Raw genomic sequence first — 22872 nt, 5'->3', positions numbered from 1 at the left:
CGCCCTTAGAATAAACTGAAATGCCAACTGCTAGGTTTCGTCCAGCATCAGTACTTGACCTCAGAAAATACTCTATTGGCTAAATATGCACAGATTCCCACAGACATGGTCCAATAACTTGTGGAGAGCCTTCCTAGAAAAGTAGATTGTTATAATCGAGGAAGGTGGGGGGCAGCAGCTCCATATTATTACCCCTGGTTTTGGAATTGTATGCCCAAATTACAATATCCAACAGCGTTCATGGACTTTTGGCCATATACTGTAGCTATATGTTAATACTCCAATGTAGGTCTCCTGTAAATGATTAAAAAAAAATCCTACATGTCGAATCAAGCTGTGCACTACTTAATTAGAATTTAAGAGGAAGTGAAACCAGGTGAGGAACCAACTGAATTGTATAGGGAACATTTCAATAACAGAAAACTCAACGGTAGTTAAGTGTCATCCTAGCCTCCTCCTGAGGATTGTCTAGCCATCTTAGAAGTGATGCTTTCTAAAGGCTACAAAGCCCCCTTCTTATTCAAAGTTACAAAATGAGAATGTGACTGAAAAAACTGCCTAATTTTTGCAAGAAGCTTTTACTGTAGTGTTTTTTTTGTTTTGTTTTTTAAGTTCTGTCTTTGGTAATAATATTCCTGAAAGCAGGCGCATTTTATAAAAACTTAAAATCCATAACACAATACATATATTAAAACTTTAAAAAATGTAATGAACATAACCATCCTTTTACGCAGTTTTTCTGTATTTTTCTTAAATTTTGCATCTATTTTTCTCTAAGTATTTTATATAGTAACATCCAATATTCAGGAGTGGTTAGTGTACACCATGTTGCAAGTGGACCTGTTCAAATATAAGAGCTTACACAAATGAGCTTAATGGATGCTCCTACCCTAGCCTATGTGGCAAAACGTAATGGCACACATGCAAAGAGTGAACATATGGGGTTGATTTATTAAAGAAAAATAGACTGTGTACTTTACAAGTGCAGCTGCTCTCTACAAGGGCAGTGGCTCCAGAGCTTGCTAAATGAGGGGAAGAAGCTCTGCCGACTTCCGCCATCCAATCACGTGCAAGAACATTGTTTTTTTATTTCTTGCATGTGATTGGTTATTCTTTGTAATGTGAAGCTTTATCTCATTTACTAAACTCTGGAGCAACTGCACTCACAGAATGTGACTGCACAGTCTATTAGCCCTTAGTAAATCAACTCAATATCATAGAAATACCAGATCCCTATGGTTAGTACATATTTCAATACGCAACAATTTGCTGACCAAATGGACACTCTTTGAAGTGTTTAAGAAATGGTAAAACAAGCACACCTTCATGTGACACTGATGGGAACCCAGACTCTGACCACATAGGTTGGTTCTTCTGTTCAAGCAAACGTGTTAAATTAGTGCTAAATGATAGTCTTATAAATGCTCAAATACCATGGCACTACAAAAAGGTGTCGGTTCTCGTGTATAAACACATATACTGCATTTCAGATGGAACATGTATATCAAAGGAGCTGGATTCAACTTAACAGCATCTCATGGATTAAATAAATGCAACTGATTTCATATGGAGTGCTGTAGCTCTGATGAGACTGCTCTCTACAAAAACAGAGTGCCCTTTATCTAGGGGACCCAATGTTTAAAGGGTTAGTTCTCGTTTTCAGAAAAAATGAAAAGGCAAACTAACACCATACACACCTTCCCCATCCTCCTGGTCCCTGCAGTACTTACTTTTGTGATGAGCTATCAGTGCCTACACAGCCAGTGCAATGCTCATTTCCCTCTGTTCTGTGCAGTGCTTCTGAGATGGATGAGAGCGATGCTCTGAACCGAGGCTGACCAATCAGAATCGCTCTGATCCGCCACGGAGGTGCTACACAGAGAAGAGGCAGAACAGTATGAATTTCATATCCGTGGACAGCTCTACTGGCTACGTGGGCACGGACAGCTCATCACCAATAGGTGGAAAGTACACCGGGGACTGAGGTGGAGGTTTTAGGAAGTTATTTACCTTTTAGTTTCTTTTAAAGTGAACAAACACTTTTAGCTTTACATGTAAAAGGTCTAATGAAAGCACCAATTCATAGACATAAGAATCCAAAAGCTTTGTACATTAGTGTTTGCTCATACCAAGACAACATGAACAGCCAAACACTTTCCCTTCATCAGTCTTATAAATGCTGTAACTGGACCCAAAAGGATGCTTTTAGTAGATGCGTATAATAAAGCACAGTATTGCTAGTATCAGCAGGTCACATACCAGAGGGGTATTTTGGATGGTACAGATATTCCAGTGGTGCAATGACCACATCTATGAAAGCTGAACTGGTTCTACTGTCTGCTTTGTGCATGGCCACTGACTAAAATTGTATTGAGAGGCCAAATCTTTCGCTATAACAGCACATTAATGCAGCCATGATCACATGGCTTGTCTACACACTTTAATATTGGGGAGAGCAAGCCTTTAACCAGTTTCTTATTGCTTCATGCATGGTAGTCTCATGCACATAATTTTGACTGAAGTAAAAGACATCACCAACAGTAAAAATGCATATAGTCTTAAATGTTTCCCATAGTACATGTCACTTAGAATTTTGCCACAGTGCAGTGTACAGAGGTAATGCTTAAACATCCCTAATATTCCAGTTCATATTCTATTAGACAAATTTGCCACTCATACATTCTTTCATGTAATCTAGTCAGGAAACATAATGGCACATAAATGACATAAGCAATGAAGGCAAAGGGTAGAAGGGTGTCCCTGTTTGCCCCACAGTGGTTGACAGACTGTAGTGTAATGCGTAAGAGCAAAAGGTAGAAATATGGCCTTATCTAAATACTCTAGGACAGAAAGTGGTAGAGCAACCCAAAATGCCCATTCAGTTTTCTTATAAACTTCAACATTCCAACAGACCAACGACACCAGGTGGTATGAAGCCTTGGCTGGTAAAGTAGAAGCCATGCAAGACTGCCATGTGGTGGCATCTTCATAGTGCAACAATTCACTTTCCTTGGTTTATCATCTTCTCAAAGGTTCCAACATACCTTTTAGCTGCCGCATGGTTTACAAAATATTGGTACCATAGGTATAAACCTTAATGGCAGGATGGCAGCTATCTCTGCCATCTCAATCACCTTTGCTAACTAAGCTCTGGTATAGCTCTTCCTACAGTAGCCTGGCAGATTTCTATTTCCAAAGCTGCATTCCCTCCATATATATTCTACCTAATGTTCTCTGTGTGCTCTGCTAGAGAGCAGAAATGAGCAATTCTTCCTGTTTAGCAAGTATAGGGCCTGTGGGCGTAGCAGTCCGTGTTGGATCTGGTGTTAAGCACTCCTGGCTGCTCATCCCTGTGGGTGTCAAGTCCATGAGCTCACCCGAAGAGCTGAGAGGAAAAGAGGCAGACACAGATATGCCCGAGGATGGATCAGTTGAACCAGCAAAGAGACGGGGAGGCTTCGGCACCAGATTTGGCTCAAACTGTGCTCTTAGAAGTATCTCCTGATCGCTTACTGACTTGGCCATTTCGCGGTCTGTTCCTTCTGACACCATCATATTGTAAAGGTCTTGCAAAGACCCACTTTTACTGTCTAAATTGAACAGACTGTCTATAAATTCTGCAAATTCTAATACTTGTGGGCTGGGTACTTCTGTGAGGCGGCCATTTTGTAAAGACAGCTCCTCCTGTGCAGGCGTTTGCACCCTTGTGGTCTCTGCTCCTGCTACGATCTCTTCCTCCCAGGGTGGCAGGTCTCCCGGAGATGACCGACCACTGTTATGAACAATTTCAGTATGTTGGCTTTCCTGTGAGTGTTTAGAAAGGGCATCTGCCCCCAAAAGCTCTGTGCGAGAGCTTAGAGATGGGTTCTCCTCTGGAATGGTGGGATCAATGAAAAAACAGTGAGACTCATCACGTTCCAGTACAGCTCTTAAACTGGGGGAACCGCGAATGCTTCGGAACCCAGAGGAACGCCTTGAATCAAAACTGTATACAGACTCATTGTCTGATAGGCTCTCCATTGTAGCCAATGGAGCTCTACGGTCCTGCAGGGAAACTGCCAGGCAGTCCTTGGTGCTCATCAACAATAACTCAACAGGATCCTTCAATACCGGGGACAGAAGTCGAGAATCATAGAATCCTTCAAGGCTAATCTCAGATTGTTTACTCCTAGAGTAGTGGAAAAATAAAAACAAAACTTTTTAATGCAAATGCAAGATTAAGGAACGCAAAAAAAATTGCCACCAAAGTCAGTACATTGTCACATTGTACATAGCATTGTTTGCAATCTAGGCAAAGAGGCTACATGCTAACTTTTTAACAAACCTTCCAGGCCAGGGTCCCACTGAATTTTTAAAATTCTAAATGATTCTATCATTATAATACCTTGTAACTTAAAACAGGAATGAAAACATGCAACACACATATACATATATATATATATATATATATATATATATATATATAAGCAATACAGAGCCAAATGCACTTGCATTTCTGAATGTCAGATGCTTCAGATATTTACACCTATACAATAAAACTCAGGGGACAAAGTAATAAGTTAAAAGTATATCTAAAGCTCTTCTTTTAATTTCATTTTTTTTCTGGATAGAGTAGAAAAAAGTTAAAACACATGTCAGGTATAATTTTGCCATTTGTGTCCCATTTGGGAGATGTTCATTACTTCCTGTCCTGTGGACAAAACAGGGAAGAAATTATCCAAAACTATAAAAAAAAAAATCCACATTTGATGTATTCCCTCATTAGGCCTCAAGCACATTGGATGTTTTTTGGACATTTTTATAGCTACTCTTTTTGGCTTCAGGGTTTTTTTTCTACAGTCAGTAAACTCTCCAACATGTTATCCTATGTGTCCATGCACGCATAGGCTGCTATCAACTGTTTTTGGCTGGGGCGTTTTTTGGCCGTAAAAAAAACCCAAAACTAGTGGGTTCTGGAAGGAGTTTTCCAGCTGTAAATACACTCCAACGTCCAAAAACTCAGATAAACGCTCAAAAACACGGCTCAGCTGCGTTTAACATTTTTGATCCCATTGAAAAAAACGCTTACAAACGCTAACAAACATTATTGCAAAAACATTGAAAAATTCACTGCAGATCTACTGGCGTATTTATAACGTTATTATAACGTCTAGTGTGCATGAGGCCTAAATGTTTTGGTTTCCTCCCTTTGTCACCAGGATAAACCCTGTGAATCTTCCCAACACATTACAATAAAAACTTGGAAAGGTTTTTAATTGCTCCCACCACCCAGTACGAAACAAGCAAAAAAAAAAAAACTTTTGGCTTTAGATACACTTTATTCTTATTCTCAGCTGTAAAATTTAGCTCCCGTAGGATGCCTTCAGCTATGGGTATTGCATGCAATTTGTCTAAGAGAATAGGGTACAAAACCATTGCGCAACTCCTGTAGAATACTAGTTCTAAATAATCTAGGAATTCAGTGAAAATACGGTTACACCCTGCAACTAATAAGCAGTGAACAAGTGCATCAAGACCTAATAACACATCTTGTTTTGCAACACATTCTCTTTTTCCCACTGACCATTTTAGCTGAAAGGGTCGATATCCAAGCTAAGAAATGTCATTCATAAATGCAAGTGTCACTCCCTCCAATGAAAGAGCTTTTCCTCTGAAAGTGAACCAGCAAAAATGATCTCGGGATAACAAAAACTGCCCAGGTACTCTTAGGCCTGTTTAACACCTATGCAGGTTGCAGTTTGCATATTCCAGGTGCATTTTGCATTTTTCAATACACGTTTTTGATCCATTAAAGCCTATGGAACCAAAAAAATAGAAAAAAAGTCCCTGGCCCTTTCCATAAAATGCACAGATGTGAATGTGACCCATAGGAAACCATGTTAAATGTAAAATGTATAGGTGTGAACAAGGCTTTATAGCAGAACTAAACACAAACAGCAAAATTACGCATTTGAAATATGTATGTGAACAGTAAAGGATTTAAGATTCCGTTCAGTCAATTCTGAGATTCACATGCTTCTACCACTGTTCATCTAGGAGGGTGACTCTACTATCTGCTAGTTCAGCTTTGTGGTCCAGGCATCAATATGGTATACAGTTACATTGGTCCTGCTTGTACCAATGTAAATATGTACAGTATATGCGATAACTGGGCTATGCCCCTGGAAACTGGAAATCACTGAAGCAGACATTGCTACTTCAGTGATCTCCACTTGCTTCCGGGTCCCTCGCCCAGCGGCTGCTTTCATGCATTGTGAACACAGGAGGTTGGCCACTCAGCGTGGGCACTGTTCAGAGAATGCTTTGCATTCTCCGAATGAATGTAAAGTATTCTTTGATTAGACGAGGTGAAGAGGCAGTGTCTACTTCAGTGATTTCCAGCTTCCAGGTTACATTGGTCCAAGTTGGTCCTTTAAATCTGAACTCTGGGCAAATTTTTTTTTTCATGTAGTAGGGCTGTTCCCACCCTGCATGGGTTAACTACTAATTTTTTTTCTAGGGGATTGGAGAGCCAAGATATACTCACCTAATCTTCTGATCCTCCCAGTGTGGTGCCTGCAGCTCCTGGCCCCGCCCCTGTGGTCCAGTGGTCTTGTACGGTGGACTATTCCTGCCGTCATCACGCCCATAGACCGGCAACTGACATGAAGACATTAGGACGAGTCCACCGCTGGATGTGGGGGGAGCATTGTTTTCCAGAGGATCGAAGGATCAGGTGAGTATGAGCGCTGTGTTCACCCCTAGATAGCCCAACACAGTCATATGACCTTGTCATATAGGTATAGATTCATCTGGCCCTCCTAAAGAAAGCATAACAAATGGCCATTGCTGTTTGTTTTGCTTTCTCTCTGTATTGCCCACATGTGATGTTCTGCCAGCACTCAATGCAGCCAGTACAGCTGAAGAAGGCATGAGCAGCTTGTAGAGAGCTGGAGGGTCAAGCGTTGGGCACCAGGGACCCAAAAGAAAATTGTGACTATATAAATGCCATTAAACCAGTACCTAATATGTAGAAAAATCAGGTCAGATTCAGCCAGTTTTCTGTTTACAATCTCTGCTTGCCTTTTCCTGAGCCCCACTAATGTTTAAGAGAAGTATGGCTTTGTTTTTTTATCATATTCACCTATGTAGATGCAGTACTGATCCCAGCTGCAGCTGTCCCCCGCCATCTCTAAGGCCGCGTACACACGGGCGGACTGTTGGCTCAACTTTGTCCGCTGAACAGTGTTTCAGCGGACAGTCCGCTCGTGTGTGGGGCTTCAGCGGACAGTTTCAGCGGACAGTTTGACGAACAAAGTTTTTCGGAAATTCCGAAAAACTGTCCGCTGAAACTTGGTTTGAGCGAACAGTCCGCCCGTGTGTAGGCTACTTTCGAAATGAGCAAACTGTTCCCGCTCGGAGGGAAGTCTGCTCATTTCGAGCGCGTGTGCGGGTAGGCGGGGCCCGCGACGGAGACGTCGCGGGCTCCGCCGCCTGGAATGGACTTAAAGGGGAACCCCAACGCCGATAAAAATCGGCGTGGGGGTCCCCCCAAAGTCCACAACAGACCCTTGTCCGAGCACGCTACCCGGCCGGCCAGGAAAGGGGGGCGAGCGATGTCACATGGGTTGGTCACATGGTGACCCCGCCCCCTTACGATGTCATAGTCCCCATGTGACATCAACCCATGTGACCAACCCATGTGACATATACCATGTGACACCGCCCCATTGTCACTATATAAGTGGCCGCTCAGCGCGGCTCTGGCATTCCGGCCGGAGAGAGCGACGTGTCAACATCTCCTGGAGAAGAACAAGAAGAACAAGAAGAAGAACAAGAACGGAAGGCGGCGGCGACAGCGGCGACAGAAGACCGGGCCACCGCCTGCAAAAGAGCTCTAAGAAGGCGCGGTGGCCCGGCAGAAGAACCGAAGAAGGGGACAAGACCCCCGAAGTCGGGAGAAGAGGCCGGCGGCGGGGAGGAAGAAAGCCGGACTCCTCCGCTAGCAAAAGAGCTACAAGAAGATAGCGGAGGAGTCCGGCGAGAAGACCCCCGAAGACGGAAGACCCCCGGAGCTGTGCAATAAAATATTTTATCTCGTGTGTTGTGTTTTTTTTTGGGTACTTTTATTTTACAGGTGAATGGGTAGGGGTACATTGTACCCCATACTCATTCACATAGGGTGGGGGGCCGGTATCCGGGGCCCCCTTATTAAAGGGGGCTCCCGGATTCCGATAAGCCCCCCGCCCGCAGACCCCGACAACCAACGGCCAGGGTTGTCGGGAAGAGGCCCTTGTCCTCATCAACATGGGGATAAGGTGCTTTGGGGTGGGGGGGGGCGCGGCCCCCCCTTCCCCAAGGCACCCCCCATGTTGAGGGCACGCGGCCTGGTACGGCTCAGGAGGGGGGGCGCGCTCGCTCGCCCCCCTTTCCTGGCCGGCCGGGTAGCGTGCTCGGACAAGGGTCTGTTGTGGACTTTGGGGGGACCCCCACACCGATTTTTTTCGGCGTTGGGGTTCCCCTTTAAGTCCATTCCAGGTGGCGGAGCCCGCGACGTCTCCGTCGCGGGCCCTGCCTACCTTGACACGCGCTCGAAATGAGCGGACTGTTGCCTCGTGTGTGGGCGAGTCCGCTCATTTCAAAAGTTGCGCGGACTTAGTACGACGAACAAAGTTTGCCGTATTTGTCCGCTCAAAAAGTGCCGTGTGTGGGCGTGTTCGTTCATTCAAAAGTTTGAGCGGACTGTTTGACGAACTTAGTTTCGGCAGACAGTCCCCGCGTGTGTACGCCGCCTCAGACTGAGAACTGAGCGATCAAAGACCGCTGCTCACTCAGTTCTCAGTCTTTAGCCTGTAGAAAGCGGGTGACTGCCAGTTACTGGCTCTCTGCTCCTCCGGTGCTCACTGGAGCACCAGGCTGTGGCAGGGGTGAGAGCAGCTGGCTCAGTCTCCCACTGGCTCATTGGGAAGCTGAGCGAGCTTCCGGGTTCAGGCATCTGGGTTGATCCCGACTGTAAAGTTGGAATCTTTCTCCAGCCTGGACTGAAAGAGTGACATTAGTTGACAATGGCTTTAGCCCTCTGTCGGATGAAAACAGGTTACAGGAGTACAGAATGAACTGCACTTTTGTGATCCATAGAAGCATAGCCAAAACAGCTTTGGCTATACTTCTACTTTTATGAGGCTGCACATGACAATAATGGGCAAGGAAGGCAGAGCTATTAAACTCGGTTCCCTTGGTCGCCAAGATTCTGCTCTATCCTGGTTCTCCTCCTACCCATCACAGCACTCCTTCAGTGTTGCCTACAACTCTATCTCCTCCTCTCCATTTCCCTTTTTCTGTAACAGTCCCCCAATGCTCTGTTCTTGGACTCCTACTCTTCTCTATCTACACCTCCTCCCTTGGTCACTTGATAAACCTCCCACGGCCTTCGAATACCATCTCTACACTGATGACACCCAAATTTATCGGTCTACTCCTCACCTCACTCCTTCAGTCTCCTCTTTCATTACTAACATATCAGCATGGATGTTGTACCACCTCCTAAAAACGAAATCTCTCTAAACCAAGCTGATAATATTGCCCCTTGCCGTTGCTCTCCTCCATGACTTTTCCTATCAAGGTCAATAACGCAACCAGCAATCCCTCCCACGCCAGGGTACTAGGTGAAATCCTAGACTCTGACCTGTCCTTTCAGCCCAAAATACAATCGTCGCCAAAAGCTTGTAGACTTCACCTCCGTAACATCTCTAAAATTCACCCCTTTTTAAAGAATGAAACTACTACCGCTACTTATTTACACCCTCATTATCTCTTGCCTTGACTATTGCAACTCTCTCCCCATAGGCCTACCTCTCCATAGGTTATCCCCTCTTCAGTCTATTATGAATAGGGCTGCCAGATTCATCTACATTACCAACTGCTCAGTGTCTGCCACCCCTTTCGGCCAATCTCTACACTGGCCTCCAATCGCCCAGGAAATTAAATTCAAAATACTAACAAAATACAAAGCCATTCACAACTCTGCCCCGAGCTACATCACCATTCTTGTATCCAAATATCACCAAAACCGTCCTTTCCTCTCAAGACCTCCTGCTCTCAAGCTCCTTTGTCTCCTCCTCCAATGCTCATCTCCAGGACTTCTACAGAGCCTCTCCCATCTCCCTCTCTGGAACTCTCTACCTTAGTCTGTCCGGCTATCTCCTACTCTGGCTGCCTTTAGGAGATCCCTGAAAACTCATCTCTTCAGGGAAGTCTAACACGCCTCCAACTAATCTTTTATCACTTCCATCAGCTCATCCCCCACAGTTGAAACCTTTTGTACCATTTGCCACACCCTATTAGATTGTAAACTCTTATAACCAGGGCCCTCTTAAAGCTCTTGTATAACCTGCTGGAGCTATATAAATCCTGTATAATAAGAAAAAAATATATCACAAATGAGGGTTGTAGTTTATTATTAAATATCAGTGTCCCAGAATTCTAGGCTCATGGAGTTACCTGCAGAAAGTTTGATTAGACATCCCCTACCATTGGTATATTATCAGTCACACTCAGGTGATTCAAGCTGGCATGTTTATTACAATCATTTGAAATTTTAGGGAGTTGGACCATGTCTTTGCATCCAACCACCCACGAATGTCTATAACCATTCTTTCCCGAGAAATAATCTGTGCGTCTGGAATCCATACTACACTAGTTCATCTCTGGAGAAAAAGCAATTTCATAGATACAACTAGTGAATAAACAATAAAAGACACATTACAAACTGATATGGTATGTTTCGGGGGTGAAAAAAAGACTGAAAAAACTCACAGATGAGATTACAAATCACGACACAAACAGGCCATGGTAATGCAAGAAAAAGGGACAGAACAGTTGTCCATTACACAGGCGAGCAAAGAGAAATCAGATCACACCACACAGGTTCCTAAATAACAAGGACAAGAAACATGCGTAAGGAAATGTGAGACAGATGGACGAAGATTAAGGAGTGGAAAACATTGAAGTAATTTCTGGAAAATAGCCTGCAATAGGTTCCATACTTCTCAACATTCCCTACATTAAAACCCATTTTAAATCATGCCAGCCAACATAAATTTATGAAACTGAATTAAAGTACTTTGTCAGGTATCAGGGCAGCAATACTGGGCAAATATAAACAATGATGGAATACGGGTCCTGCTGGCCTTCAGGGGTAATATGGTAAGTGGCCATGACCAGAAAACTGAAAATCTTTATGGCCACCACTCAACATCCCACTGCTTACTTGGTGCTGCTGTTCCTCCTGTTGGCATTTGTCCCGGGCATGATGGCAGGTATCACTTCTAGGATGGGAGGAGACAGATGGGGCGGTTGGTGGAAGATCAGCTCAGGGTTTAGGTCAACTTCTGTCGGACTAACCATTACTTTTGCAGCAGAGAGCAGAGCTGTCTTGCCTTTGTTATAATTCTCCAGAACCTGGTAAGGAAAAGAATCATACTAGTAAATGCTAGAAGCACAATAAGAATCAAAAGACCTAACACTTGTTTATGTGGGTGTACAAAACAGGTAAAAAATGTACCACTGCCTATATAAATTACTGAACTATGCAGTCCCTCCTGGTCCACTATATGCCAGATAAGGTGAAATTAAAGTGGTTCTAAAGGCTAAAGGTTTTTTTTACCTTTATGCATTCTGTGCAGCGCCTCCGCTCAATCCCCCCCCCCCATCAATCCTTACCTAAGCCCCCTCCGATTCAGCGAAGTTCATGATCGCCTTGGCTGTATGAGGGCTATCCTCATTGGTAGAGACAGCAGTGGAAGCCCGTTGGCTCCCACTGTTGTCAATCACAGCCAGTGAGACAATGAGAAGAGAGAGGGGGGGCTCTGAGTGTCTTATGGGCGCATAAAGCGACAGCTTGGGAGTGAACAGAGCAAGTATAACATGTTTCTTATTTAAAAAAACAAAACAAAAACAAATCTTTAATATCTCTTTAAAGCAAAAAAGGCCAAGTTTGCTTATTGATCATGACTGCTATGAGGATGCACATAGCGGCACAGTGGAACAAGCACCAGCTAACATTTAGTGGTCCTCAGAAAGATCAACTGCATCTGAAAAGGGCACTTAAAGTGGATTCTCTTGGGCTCAGCCAATCAAAATGGTCAAAGACTGGACCTTGGAAAAAGAATGAACGAAGATGTCAGCAGCTGATGGGGGAGCTCCAGGACACCGCAGCGCTGAAGTGGAGATGTGTATAGTTCCACTTTAACTAGTGTTTCTTTTGATACCATGCATCACTTTCGATAATGGCAAAAACAAGATATTTTTGTGATGATCATAAAATCCACTTTTTACTTCCACTCATTTACCCTTCTTCAAGAGATTATGTGATGTGTTCTTAAGCCCTTAAAGCAGTTGTAAACCACTGGATGTTTTTTTCTTTTTGCTTACCTGCAAGGTAAAGTCATAATGTGCGAATATGCATCGCAAACTCACACATTATGTGAAACTTACCTGAAAAATAAGAATTTCACCTTCATCTATCTTGCTTCCGGGTTGACGGACTCTGGCTCTGTGACTGGCCTGAGCCACGATGACGTCACCCCCTGCGCTTGCGTGCAGGAGCCACCATTTATGGCACAGGGCTTTGAGGGAATGGCACTTCCTTCAGAGCGCGTGCACCAGTGATGTCACTGGCTGCATGTAAACTAAATATCTCCTAAAAGGTGCACGTTTAGGAGAGGTTTACACTATATTCTTATAGAGCCTTATTATAGACTTACCTATAGGTAAAATTGAATGTTGGAAGTTTACTTCCACTTTAATGCTCGAAGGTAAAACAAATCTTAAAGGAGAAGTATGACCAAAGCTTTTTTGGCTGTACCTCTCCTATGGATCACATCAGGCTAAAGTCCGCTGTTGGCTGACGTCACAGAGCCAATCCAGGCTTAGAAAATGTCCCAACTTTACAGTTGGGATCCACCCAGATGCCTGGAGTAGGTGCTGGTTCAGCCTCTCACTGAATCTCTGAGAGCCTGAGCCAGCCACTCCTGCCGCCTGCACAGCCCAGCGCAAGGGACAGAGCAGAGAGCTGAATGACAGTCACCAGCTCTCTGCAGCCTGAAGACTGAGTCTTTGATAGCTCAGTTCTCGGTCTGGAACTGGCAGGGACAGATGCCGCATCCACCTAAATTAGTATAGTTTTGTTTTTTTAAGGAATGCCAAACTTCTATTTTAATGCCTGAATGTGGCTTTGCAACTTTGGAATGCATTCGTAAAACTGTACATAGTCATCATAAGTAGATAGGGGTCTATTTTCTCGAATAATACGACTTCTTATGTGATCTGCAGCTCATATACTGGTCTAAAGCCTAGTACATGCAAACCGGGCAGCATCAACATTGGATCGGTATGTACTGGAGTTGGTATGTTCATCCGGCCACTGTCAAAGGGGCATGACTGAAAAAGGTCTGCTGATCGGTTGACTAGTTGCTGAGAGCGCTGGCCAGAACGTTCCAGCTGGGGGGGGGCATCCTCCTGTCAGAATACAATAAAACAGCAGGGGAGATCACTGTACTAACATCGGAATGTTAGCACAGCGGCTCTGTCGGTTTTTTTTTCATTCAGCCCTGCTGGGTTGAATGAAAATAAAATACTAATGTGTACTAGGCTTTAATGGGGTGTTTCTGAAATGCCTCAATCAGAAAAAATACTGCATTTTTACTGACGATCATAGGAATTTATAGTAGTAGAAAAAAATGTTTATGACATGTGACATTCGATCAACAACTATAAAAAAAAAGACTGATTAATATATCCAGGTGAATTACACTTGTTTTTTTTCAGGATACACAAGGCCTTTATTTGGTGGTAAATGTTAATGGAAAACTGGCCCAAATAGTAAAAAAAATTTTTTGAACTTTAGTACAATCATTGTTCATTCAGAGGAGACAATACAGGCGTAAATGTAAGTAATTGGTCACTGTGATAGCCAACATAATCGTGTGTGTGTGTGAGAGTGTGAGTGTGTGAGTGTGAGTGTGAGTGTGAGTGTGAGTGTGAGTTTGAGTGTGAGTGTGAGAGAGAGAGAGACCTCCTCCCATCCATATCCAGATCATTACAACAAATCCACGCACGATCAGTAACAGCTTGGTGTACGCGTTGGGAGAGCACTTCCAGCAAAAATGCCGGCATGCATATATGTGGTACCTTGGAAGAAAAAATAGGATTTTTGTACTCACCATAAAATCCTTTACTCTGAAGTTCATTGACAGACACAGCATCTTCTTGACCTTAGGGTTATATCGCCCGTTTAGGAGAGGACTAGGCAGAAAGTGTTAAAAACAGCAACACTTGCACAGCACCGCCCAGGGGGCGGTCCTACTTACACTGCATCCAGCCGCTCAGTTTGTCAAAATCAGTACAAACATAAACAGGAGGGGTGGGTGTTGTGTCCGTCAATGAACTTTAGAGAAAAGAATTTTACGGTGAGTACAAAAATCCTAATTTATCTTTCATTCATTGACGGACACAGCATCTTCATCATGACCTTAGGGAGGTCCCCAAGCAGTGTCAAAGAAACAAGGGGTGGAAACAGCAAGAAAATAACTCCACCCATAACAACCAGAGCTCCTCAACGGAGGAGTCGCAACCTTAAACAGCCGCCTGCAAAACCTTGCGGCCAAAGCAAGCATCTGAAGATGCGCTCACATCAACCTTGTAAAATTTTGTGAAAGTGTGAATGGACGACCAGGTCGCTGCTTTACACACCTGAGAAACAGACGCTTGATTTCGGAAAGCCCAAGAGGCACCGACTGCCCTGGTAAAATGTGCCGTGACAGGAAAGGGAGGCGCCCGCCCCCTTATAGCATAAGCCTGAACCACAATCTGTCTCATCCAACGAGAAATGGTGGCCGATGAGACCGACAGTCCCTTCTTCGGACCAGTCACCGATACAAACAGCGAGTCCGACCTCCGAAAAGGAGCCGTAGCAGACATACACTTGCAGAGCCCAGACCAAGTCCAAGGAATGCAAAGCCACCTTTGGGGTGTGACGGCCGAGGACATAAGGATGGAAGCACAATGTCCTCATTTAGATGAAAGGCCGAAACAACCTTTGGCAGAAATGAAGGCTGCGGACGCAGCACCGCTTTATCCTTGTGGAGGATCAAGTAGGGAGACTTGCAAGACAAGGCCGCCAACTCAGAAACCCTCTTGGCAAATGTAATAGCCAATAGAAAGACTACTTTCTGAGAGTGTGTCAATAAGGGGATCTCCCTAATGCTTTCAAACTGCGGATTCTGAAGCACGAGAGCACCAGATTCAAATCACGGGGGTAGCTTTGGTCGAACCAGAGGGGCCACACGTCAAATCCCCTGAACAAGCGTACTCACCAATGAATGAGTTGCCAAGGGTCGCTGAAGTGAGACAGCCAAAAGCTGATATCTGCCCCTTGATGGTGCTTAAGGCAAGTTTCTGATCCACTCCTTGCTGCAAAAACAGCAGGATCCTGGAGTATGTGTGCGGACACCACCCCATCTCCTCACACATTCCTTCCACGTACAATGATAAATCTTCCAAGAAGAGGACTTACATGCCCTCAGCATAGTGGATATTACTGAATCCGACAGATCTCAGTCCCTTACCACCTGATTTCAACAGCCATGCCGTTAAAGCAGGATGAAGTATTAGACAATTCTCTCGCATCAGCAGTCACCAAGGAACATCCGCCACCATTCGTACTATGTCAGTGTATCACGGACGCCGAGGCCAATCTGGGGCAATCAGAATTACCGGAATGCCCTTGGCCCCCACTCTGCGAAGCAGACGTTGTAGAAGTTTGAGTGGGGAAAAAGCATAAATCAGCCGATAATGCCCCCATGGAGCCACCAACGCGTCTGGCGCGTCCGCCCAAGGATCCTTTGATGTGGCCGCAAACCTCTGTACCTTCCGATTGAGTCAAGAAGCAAGGAGATCCACATCTGGCATGCTCCACCTTAGGCAAAGGAGCTGAAATACATCCGGATGTAGTGACTATTCCCCTTGGGCCAGCATTTGACGACTTAGTCCGCTTGCCAGTCGAGCTCCTTGTTCCTCCTTGACAGTTGACATAGCCACTGCCTTGGCTTTGTCTGACTGGATCCTGACTGGATGCCCCTGCAGCCTCTGTGACCATGTGGAGAGGCACCGCCTGATCGCCCGAAGTTCCAGCACGTTGATCAGCAGGCAGGATTCTTCCTGGGTCCAGCGACTCTGGGCTGACTGTATGCCCCAAACCCCCCCCCCCCTCCAACTGATCATGCTGGCGTCCGTTGTGATCACCGTCCAATGAAGAGGAAGGAATGACTTCCCAGACTGAAGGGCCGCCGACCTCAGCCACCAGTGCAGGGAATCACTGACTAGCTGACTCACTTGAATTTTACAATCCAGGGACAACGGAGATTTGTTCCATTTGGACAGGATCTCCTTTTGCAAGACTCGAGTGTGGAATTGAGCCTACAGTACCTCCTCGAAAGTGGCTACCAAGAGACCCAGGACTCGCATGCAAAAACGCAGTGAGGACCACCTGCGGGACACCAACAACTTCACCACAGCTTGAAGACTCTGAGGCTTATCCGAAGGGAGGAAAACTTTTACCTCTGAAGAGTCCAGAAGCAGGCCCAGGTACTCCAGGCGTTGAGTCGGCACCAACACTGACTTCTGTAGGTTCAGTACCCAACCAAACTCCCAAAGAGTTTGCATAGTGATAGCCACATCCTCCCTTAATTCTGAGACGGAAGCTGCTCTCAGAAGGAGATCATCCAGGTAACCCACGATTGCGGTCCCTCGCTGCCTTAGCAAAGCCAAAATTGGGGCTAGCACCTAGACCCTCAGTGCCGATGCCAGGCCAAAAAGGAGAGCTAAAGATCTGTGTAATATACACAAGCACGGATGCACTTTGAAAAAAATACTTGCACTTTATATTGCGGATTTGCACATTATTGTGATATACGATTTGCACCTTTGTCTGTGGATATGGATTTTAGGTACCGTATTTTTCGGACTATAAGGCGCACTTAAAAGCCCTAAATTTTCTCACAAAATCGACCGTGCGCCTTATAATGCAGTGCGCCTTATATATGACCTGTTGACATCGCTGGAGTTCTTTGGTTAATGCACCCGGAATGATGGCAAGCACCGAATAAGTTTTCTTCACTTGGGCTTTGACAGTATCTGTCAGATGGGCGCGCATGGAGTCACAGATCAATAGGGATGGAGATTTGTGGAAAAAGCCACCCGGTCTCTTACCGTAAACCGACGTACCGTAAACCTCTCTCAGGTTGTTCTACTGCGTGACTGATAGCGATGAGTTTGAAATCCGCTTCGTAAGCATGTCTCTTAACAGGAGCCATTTTTGGGGCAGCGGGTAGACCGTAGAAAATGAACGAATGAATGCGCACACCTCCTGACTAAGATGGCCGTAATGCCCAATCCAAGCAGTGCAGCTTCGTGGGATTACCAAAGTTTTGAGTTCAGAGTTTTGTTTCATTAAATGCGCCTTATAATCCAGTGCGCCTTATAGTCCGGTGCGCCTTATATCTGGAAATATCCCATTAGCAGGCAGCCATTTGCTAGTGCGCCTTATAATCCGGTGCGCCTTATAGTCCGGAAAATACGGTCATTTTGCCCATTGTCTTGTTATTAGATTTACACATCTATGATTGATTGCACTTTATTGATTTGGAAATAATTAAATTTATATATTTAATTTATAATTTAATTTATATATTTAATATTGGATAGGAAGGTAGCGCCACATATTTATTATATATGTCCATACATTGTGCAGAGATCACTTTTTTATGTTGGTAGCTTCCCGCTAAATCTTTTTCATAGTGATATTTTGTAGGTAGGAATTTTTTAGGTTGTGCGCATTAGTACTTTTTATTATAAACATTGGTAGTGCTCGTCCCCAACCACAAATCGCAGAAACTTCTGATGCTTGATGCATATGGGGACATGCAAGTATGCGTCCTTTATGTCCAGGGATCCCAGAAAATCCTCCTGATGGAGTGCAGCTACCACTGAGCAAACTGATTCCATCCTGAACCTTTGTACCTTCACAAAGCTGTTGAGGGCCTTGAGGTCCAGGACCGGATGGACCCCTTCCTTCTTTGGGACTACAAACAGATTGGAGTAGAATCGCTGAAACCTTTTGGTCGGTACAGGTACTATCAACCCACGCAACAGCAGGTCCTGTACTGCCCCGAACAGGGCTTCCCGACGAGCTGGAAGAAGATGAAGGTTGGAGGGAAAAAATCTGTTTGGCGGACAAGAAAGAAACTCTATCCTGTATCCTGATGAAACCAGTTCGCAGACCCACTGGTCAGAAAGTTGGGAGATCCACCGGGCTGCAAATTCCCGAAGGCGACCCCCCACCCGATAGTGGGGTGGGGGCAAACCTTCATGCGGTAACAGATTTGCTTGCAGGCTTGCGAAATCAGGGGCGCTTTTGTCCCTCAGCACGCACCTTTTCAGACTGGGAACGCTTACATGCTGACCCGGGCCGATGAAAAATCTGCTTCTGAGCGGAAAAGGAGGGCCCTTGCCTACGGCGGATCTCCTTACCCTTTCCTGACTGTGGGAGTAACGTGCTCTTACCTCCAGTAACATTCTTAATAATGTCATCCAGCGAGGCTCCAAATAGCCTCTCTCCCTGGAAGGGCAAGTCTGCCAGTGCTTTCTTAGATGCCTGGTCCGCAGACCAGCACTTCAGCCAAATCAGGCGGCGTAGCACTACTGCTGATACAGAGGCTCTAGAGAGCAAGGAAGCCATATCTAAGGCCGCATCACAGATATACTTAAGGCCCTGCACCAATTGGTCCGCCAGCTCCACGCAAAACGGGGAAGCCTGTTGCTTCTCCAACTCACGGTGGAACAATTTTGTTAACAAGCCTCTGGGACACCAGGGCCATGGCTAACACTGGCCGCAATGCTGACTCCACCACCGTAAACATGGACAACCGCCTCGGCCCTTCTGTCCGCAAGCAGGAGTTACAGTTTTGCTAGCTCTACTACGGTTACCTTGGAACAAAGCCCACATTCGTGAACAACAAGTTAACATTCTGCAAATCTTACTTCCCTCACTGTGGTTCCCATTACCTTAAAAAAAAAAAAAACATTAGAGCAATGAACTTAAACATCCTATACACTACATCTATAAGGCCGCGTACACACGCGCGGACTGTTCGCCCAACTTTGTCCGCTGAACAGTGTTTGGGCGGACAGTCCGCTCGTGTGTGGGCTTTCAGCGGACAGTTTCAGCGGACAGTTGGACGGACAAGGTTTTTCGGAAATTCCGAAAAACTGTCCGCTGAAACCTTGTTTGAGCGAACAGTCCGCCCGTGTGTAGGCTTGTTCGTCAAACAAAGTTGCGCGCATGCTCAGAAAGGATTTTCACGCCGAAAGCTATAATGCAGTGTATAGGACGTCGTATTTTTCGTCCCGTCGTACGTGCCGTTCACGTCATCGCGCACGGTTTCAGCAAACTGTTCGTTCGTCGTGTGTGGGCATGTCCGTCCATGCTAAGTTTGAGCGGACTGTTTGCCGAAACTGTTGGACGGACAAAGTTGGGCAAACAGTCCGCGCGTGTGTACGCGGCCTTAGTCATATGATCCTAAAATGGAAAGCTCTGTAAATCACTCCTTCTTTCCTCACAGTACCTTTTCTTTTATCCTGCCTTTAATGTTTCTATAAAATGATTACCTGGCGTGAGACACATGAGATCTGCTCTTTGGGAAATATGTTAAATTTCTAATTATTGCAACTCCTTTATCATCTGTATGATGGTTTGTTTCTGAAACCCCAAAAACCAAAAAAGTAAAAAAAATAAAAATAAAAATAAAAAATAACCAAAAAAAAATACTATAAGGCCTGGTGACATTTCAAATTATTATTTTGCTTAGATTTATGTTAGTGCTTTTACATTTGGGGTGGTGGGTTACTATATAATAACTGCTCACCAACGGGCTGGCACCATTACTGTGAAAAAATACAGTATCTCAATATTTTTTAAAGGCCAAGTTTACCTTGAGGAATTTAGGGTGCAACACGTAACTTATTCCTAAACACCAGATATCTCTTACCTTATTGAGTCCTTCCATCACAACGTGAGGGAGATGTTCATGCAGCATGGCTGGAGAGATGATGACTTCCTCAAATGCTTTGTTGTCCCCCCAAATGGCAAAGTATGTTGGTTCCTCTTGATCCCAGAAACTTCACAAGGTAAAGGTAAGCCCAGTATTACAGGAAATGTGCGTATGGGGAATATCAGTAATCACAGCTTTTAATAATATTCTGTATGACAATCCCAAAACACTTACCAGCATCGTTCCTCAGGATGGTTGTGCACTACATGAATGATCCGTCCAGGCGGGTAGAGAGGTGTGCTGGCAGACAGCGCTATGGTCAGATCACTGGGGTGAGTCCAGAGCCGGTTATTGGGCACACTTATCCCCTCACACTCATCAGGAAGTTCTGATTTAGGTATACATTTTGTACCCCCCAGGATGATCCGCCACTATACAAACAGCAAGAAAGAAGAGAAGCACTTATGACCAGCTGTAGAGTGAATATGGTCCTTTTGTTAGGCTGGTGACATCTGGGACTGTTCACTAACTGATCTGTGAACATATTCTCTTAGGCTTCATTTACACGAGTGTACCGATCTGTGCACCCATGCGAAGGGCCATCTTTACCCTGCACGGATCTCCAAGCACATCCCAGAGTGCACATCTCTATAGGATCAACGCATGGATCAGAAAGCAGTCTGTATACATTCTAATCTGTGCATTGGTCCAACATGGATGTACATGGAACACTTGTACATCCTGTGTGGGTGAAGATAGGCCTTTTTCATGGTTGTATGGAACAGTATGCTCATGTAAATGGGGCCACAATATACTCTGTTACACGATGCAAGACACATCATTTCTGCCTTCACACCCACAAAAAAATGTATAACACCCCTGCAATTTTTTCTCTTCATATTGTCGAATGGCTAATGTGGGTTTATAGCATTTTTAATCCTACTCGCAAATCAATTCTATCGAGTTTTTTGCTGCTTTGTCTGATTTAGTCTGAGTTGCAATTGTTTTGACCCGATTATTTATATGATTTTTAGAGCATGCAAAAAACTAGATTATAGAAAGAGAAAATTATAATTTAAGATTCGCCAGCACTCCTTTTGTTTTTTTTGTTTGTTGTGGGTGATACCCTGCTTTGGGGGAGTTTTGTTGGAGGTTGGGGAGGAGGGAATTTGTTCTTTTGTGGGGATGGTTTCTCTTTTTTTTGTAAATAATGCTTCACCTGAAAAAAAAAATTCAATTGGTAGAAAGGTGTGATTATCACATGCACAGCAAACTTGGTTTGCTAACCGCCCTATAGCAGTAAAACTGCTATAGGGCGGCAAGCTCTGTGCTGGATGACCTATATATACGCAATCCTACACTTTAACCTGCAGGGGACGTGCGCCACACCAGCAGGCCACTTCTGTTGTGATTCTGCGGGTGCTGGGCACTCAATGTCCATCTGCACCTGTCTAGCATTACATAGTTACATAGTTAGTAAGGTTGAATAAAGACACCAGTCCATCCAGTTCAACCTGAGTGAGTGTCCACAATTGTCCCTATCCCTGTACATTGCACACACACATCATTTACTACCCTCAAGGAGCCCACAATCCAGGCCCCCTAAGGGCCAATTTTGGACAGAAGCCAATTAACCTCCCAGCATGTCTTTGGAGTGTGGGAGGAAACCAGAGTACCCGGAGGAAACCCACGCAGGCACAGGGAGAACATGCAAACTCCAGGCAGGTAGAGTCATGGTTGGGATTTGAACCAGCGACCCTTCTTGCTGCTAGGTGAGAGTGCTAACCACTACACCACTGTCCGACCATCATTGGGCAGAGACTCAGAATGGAGCTCTGCAACGATGTAAACAAGGCAGATCTCCGTTCCGACAGCGGGGAAGGGATGGATTTTGTGTTCCTGCAAAGCACCAACTAAAATTCATCTCTTCCTCTAGTAAAAGCAGCACATACAGTACACAAAAACACACAATTAACCCTTTGATCGCCCTAGATGTTTAACCCCTTCCCAACCAGTGTCATTATTACAGTGACAGTGTATATTTTTAGCACTGATCATTTTATTGGTGTCACTGGTTCCCACAAAGTGTCAGTTTGTCAGCTAAAATATCGCAGTCCCGCTATAAGTCGCTTGCCATTACTAGTATAAAAAATACAAACATATCCCATAGTTTGTAGAAGCTATAACTTTTGCAGAAACCAATCAATATACACTCATTGAAATTTTTTTTTTTTAACCAAAAACATGTAGCAGAATACATATTGCCCTAAATTTATGAAGACATTTTTTTACAACATAGAATCTTGTGGCTCATAATAAATTTGTTTGGGAAGTTGAAGCCAAGAACACAGAGCTTCTCTCCTGCATGGATTATATCCTTGACTTGCTCCTGAAAAGTGTATATAATTGTAGTTCCACAAACGTGCTCAGTACTGGGAAAGAATGATCAATCATTGGAAAATATGCAGCTAGACAGCTAACCTTTGGCTTGTTGCTCCTCTGCAGAACATCTAGAAGATGCCTACGGAAACCTTCGAGCTGAGATAATCCAATCCTATAGAAAATTGGAAACAGCTGTGAGGGCAATGAATCATGTACAAAACAGACCACACAACAGCCAAATGGCATATTTTACCTAGGAACCAAGTCTTTTCCAAGCACTACAGATGTCACAAACTCCTTTGAATATTCCATGGCATCCTCACTGAAAATAAAACATAAAATTAAATAAATCAACATACTTCATAGTCATAACTGACATTTCATGTGCAAATAGTGGGCAGGT

At 44.6% G+C, this 22872-nt stretch overlaps 1 protein-coding gene across 1 annotated transcript in view; it reads right to left on the bottom strand.

The window, feature by feature from the left end:
• Positions 1 to 721: 721 nt before the first annotated feature.
• Positions 722 to 22872, bottom strand: part of DAGLA (diacylglycerol lipase alpha) — a 111159-nt gene continuing 89008 nt past the window's right edge. Inside the window, exons 15-20 of the mRNA XM_077460757.1 lie at positions 22723 to 22791; positions 22569 to 22641; positions 20322 to 20518; positions 20085 to 20214; positions 11249 to 11439; positions 722 to 4168 (exon numbers count right to left, since the gene is read on the bottom strand). Coding sequence (XP_077316883.1) covers positions 3247 to 4168; positions 11249 to 11439; positions 20085 to 20214; positions 20322 to 20518; positions 22569 to 22641; positions 22723 to 22791 — 1582 coding nt within the window. The 3' untranslated portion in view covers positions 722 to 3246. The remainder of the gene's footprint in view (positions 4169 to 11248; positions 11440 to 20084; positions 20215 to 20321; positions 20519 to 22568; positions 22642 to 22722; positions 22792 to 22872) is intronic.

This window comes from Lithobates pipiens, unplaced genomic scaffold (assembly GCF_037356315.1).
Source record: "Lithobates pipiens isolate NorthernLeopardFrog02 unplaced genomic scaffold, aLitPip1_a1.2 Scaffold_10, whole genome shotgun sequence".
In the NCBI taxonomy this organism is placed as follows: Eukaryota; Metazoa; Chordata; class Amphibia; order Anura; family Ranidae; genus Lithobates; species Lithobates pipiens.
The sequence above is the reverse complement of the archived record's forward strand: the minus strand, read 5'-3'. Positions and strand labels throughout refer to the sequence as shown.